Raw genomic sequence first — 3,458 nt, 5'->3', positions numbered from 1 at the left:
CGGTAGCTGAAGCATAACTATCGAGACTTTCTCTAGCTTAAGGTTCCTAGTGTCAAGGAACCCGTATCAAAGCCGGTCAGATTGACAGAGACTTTGTCCAATAGTATTGCAGAGAGGCGTATCCTCTCACGGACGCTCCAATCGGCCCGCAGAGAGTCGCCGTCTCCAGGATGAATGCGGAAGTGAGGCTATCGCACGCCGCATGGAGCCGCTCCTGCAGCACCTGGAGCGCTTTTCTGAGGTTCTGGCGGTCTCCCGCACTACCCACGTCAGCACCTGGGACCCAGCGACCGTGCGCCGGGCCTTGCAGTGGGCTCGCTACCTGCGCCACATCCATCGGCGCTTCGGCCGCCATGGCCGCATCCGCGCGGCTTTGGAGCGGCGACTGCACAACCAGTGGAGGCAGGAGGGCCGCTCTGGGCCGGGTACAGCCCCCGGATTGACAAACTTCCAGTCCTTGGGGCGCTGTGACATCCTGCTAGCTGTGCGTCTGCTAGACAACCGGGCCCTGGGGCATGCCGCCTATCACCACCTACTGCAGCAGCTCTTTCCGGGCCCCGGCGTCCCGGACACCGACGAGGAGACGCTCCAAGACTGCTTGTCCCGCCTCGCCCGCCGCCGGTCCGCTGTCCATATGCTGCATCTCTGTGGCTACCGAGAGAACCCAGTAGTTCAGGAGGAGTCGCTGGTGAAGACGCAGGTGGAGCTCCTGCTGGAGCGTCTGCAGGAGGTGGGGAAGGCCGAAGCGGAGGGCCCCAGCAAGTTTCTCAGCCGCCTGTGGGAGCGCTTGCCTCAGAACAACTTCCTGAAGGTGATAGCGGCCGCGCTGCTGCTACCGCCGTCGTCTCCTCGGCCCCAAGAAGAGGAGTTGGAACTGGGCGTCCCCCAAACACCCGGAGAGGGTAGGCAGGAATTGGTCCGTTGGCTTCTAGGAAAATCGGACATCATGGTTGTCTTTTGTCGCAACCTCCCAGCCAGACTTTTAGCTTCGGTGGTAGGCCGCCACCCAGCGCTTTCCCGGGTCTATCTGGGTCTGCTAACAGACTGGGGTCGACATCTGCACTATGACCTACAGAAAGGCAGTTGGGTTGGAGCAGAGTCCCAGGATTTGTCCTGGGAGGAGTTGTACAACAGGTTTCAAAGCCTTTGCCAGGCCTCTCCACCTCTGAAAAATGAAGTTCTAACTACCCTGGAGTCCTATAAGGCGCAGGATGGAGATTTCGAAGTCCCTGGGCTTAGCATCTGGACAGACCTGTTGTTAGCTCTTGGCAGTGGTACATGATACTGTGTTGGGGAAGAGACAAGGTCTGGGTTTCACCCAGGCCCCAGTTCTCTATGGACAATGTTCTCTTCATTGCTCTCTTGAATATATGGTTTACAAAATTAAAATTTCTATGTTCTCACCAAGTTTCTACCTTCATGTGTCAAAAATATAGTAATTATTGTTGGTGATAATTTTCATTGGTTTATTATCCAGTTATAAATATGTAAAGTGATTGGCTTGTAGTGCCATGTATTTTCTGGATAGAGGAAGTGACATGTTGAAAGAATCCTACTTAAACCATGGAACTAGCAGTGGTTTTCTTTTTAGAAAGCCACTTTCTAAGGATGCTAAAAAGAAATATTGTTCAAAGAAACCATACCTTTAAAAAAAACAAAAGACACCCTTTTTCTGTCAGGATGGTTTACGTTTATAGTTGTTTTATCAGCAGTGAAGGTTTCTCTTTAGCCAACATGTATTTTGAGAAATGTCGGTTTGAAAAGCTAACTGTCCTATTTGGAGTTTAAGCCCTGGATTCTGACCTCGCTAACCTAGTGTTCTAACCAGTTAACTAACCTCAAATATGTTAAAATTTTGTTATTCAGAAAGTTTGTTTCTCATTTCTGTGAATAACTATTCTTCGAGAGTTAAAACCAAATAGTAATTTAAAGCATTGACTCAAAGACAAAAAAAAAGTTAAAAAAAATGCTGAAGTATGCAAAATACAGATATATGCCTTTGGATATTAATTTAGCTTTAGATGGCAAAAGAATCAAACTTCTGAATTAGAAGACCCAGGTTTTAGTGATACTTCTGTCACTAACTAGATTCATAAATCACAATCTTGGATATAGTTGCCTCATATGTTAAGTGAAGGATTTATACTAAAATAGGTAAATTTCTTTATTCCCTCAGTGGCTGCCCTATGGGGACAGTTTAGAATTTTCGTTTAGTGTTGTAGGAACTTAATGTCAGTTTACCCAGATGCTTAGAAACTTGAGAGGTTTATTCATTTTTGTTAGTGATAACAAAATATCCATAACCAGATTGGAAGACAAATTAGTATCCAGAAAGTTAATTAATGAGAATGGAATTAGAGCAAAAGGAGTTGTATACTCTTGTAGAATTTTTCATTCTAGGGTAGAACTTGGGGTAAGCTGCTGTTCACTAGCAAGTATACTTTCCTAGATGGTCCTGGGTTATAACTCTAGCGTGTTCTTGTTCCCAGTGGCCCAATTCTTTTTTTAGTTCTATTCCATGTAGAGAGCCCTGGTGGCGCAGTGGTTTAAGTAACTGGTAACTAAAAGGTTGGCAGTTTGAACCCACCAGCTGCTGTTTGGGTTTACAGGAGCTGCTCCTTGGAAACCCTATGGGGCAGTTCTACTCTGTCCTATAGGGTTGCTATGAGTTGGAATTGACTCAACAGCAGCAAGTTTAGGTTTTTGTTTTTTTTTTTTAATTCCTTGTAGAACATCACAGGAAAGTCTTTTTCAGGAAAAGTATAACCTAATGAAGACTTCTAGCTGGGAAAAGCCTTAATAATAGCTTTAGTTTCTGAACTGTCTCTATGTCTGAAGCTGTGTCTGAGAATATGATTTAAGATAAAATGATAAAGATTGGTATAGACTTAAAGGACATTTTAAAATCCATATTTATGCTTACCATTACTAAGCTCATCTTTCAGACTCCATGCTATGTTCATTACGTACATTATCTTATTTAATCTTCACACCAAGACTGCATTCTTACAAATAAGGATATAGGCTAAGAGAGATTAAGTAAAATTCCCAAGGGCACACATTAAATAAGCAACATGAGAGTAGAAACCATATCTGTCATTTACTTTGTTTCCTAGAGCCTAGCACAGTATCTAGCATGTGGTGGGTGTTCCAAATGTTTGAATAAATGAGGCTAGGATTAGAACCCTAGGTCTGTATACTTTCATTTATTAACAAAATCAAACCAAAAACTAGTTGCCAATGAGTCAGTTCTGACTCATGGCAACCCCATGTGTTGCAGAGTAGAACTGTGCTCCCTAGGCTTTTCAAGGCTGTGATCTTTCTGTAGTAGATCAGCAGGGCTTTCTTCCAAGGCACTTCTGGGTGGGTTCAAGCTGCCAAACTTTTGGTTAGTAATTGAGCACTTAACTGTTTACACCACCCAGGGACTCCTATAAGCAAAATAAGGACCTGGAAAC

General features: G+C 44.8%; 1 protein-coding gene across 1 annotated transcript; it reads left to right on the top strand.

Moving 5' to 3' along the window:
- The first annotated feature begins 202 nt into the window (after positions 1-202).
- Positions 203-2,532, top strand: FANCF (FA complementation group F). The gene has a single exon (XM_004369837.2). The coding sequence runs from the start codon at positions 203-205 to the stop codon at positions 1,280-1,282; it is 1,080 nt and encodes a 359-aa protein (XP_004369894.1). The 3' UTR covers positions 1,283-2,532.
- The last annotated feature ends 926 nt before the right edge of the window (positions 2,533-3,458 follow it).

Source organism: Trichechus manatus, unplaced genomic scaffold (genome assembly GCF_000243295.1).
Source record: "Trichechus manatus latirostris isolate Lorelei unplaced genomic scaffold, TriManLat1.0 scaffold00006, whole genome shotgun sequence".
Lineage (NCBI taxonomy): Eukaryota > Metazoa > Chordata > Mammalia > Sirenia > Trichechidae > Trichechus > Trichechus manatus.
This window is presented reverse-complemented; position numbering and strand designations above follow the sequence as displayed.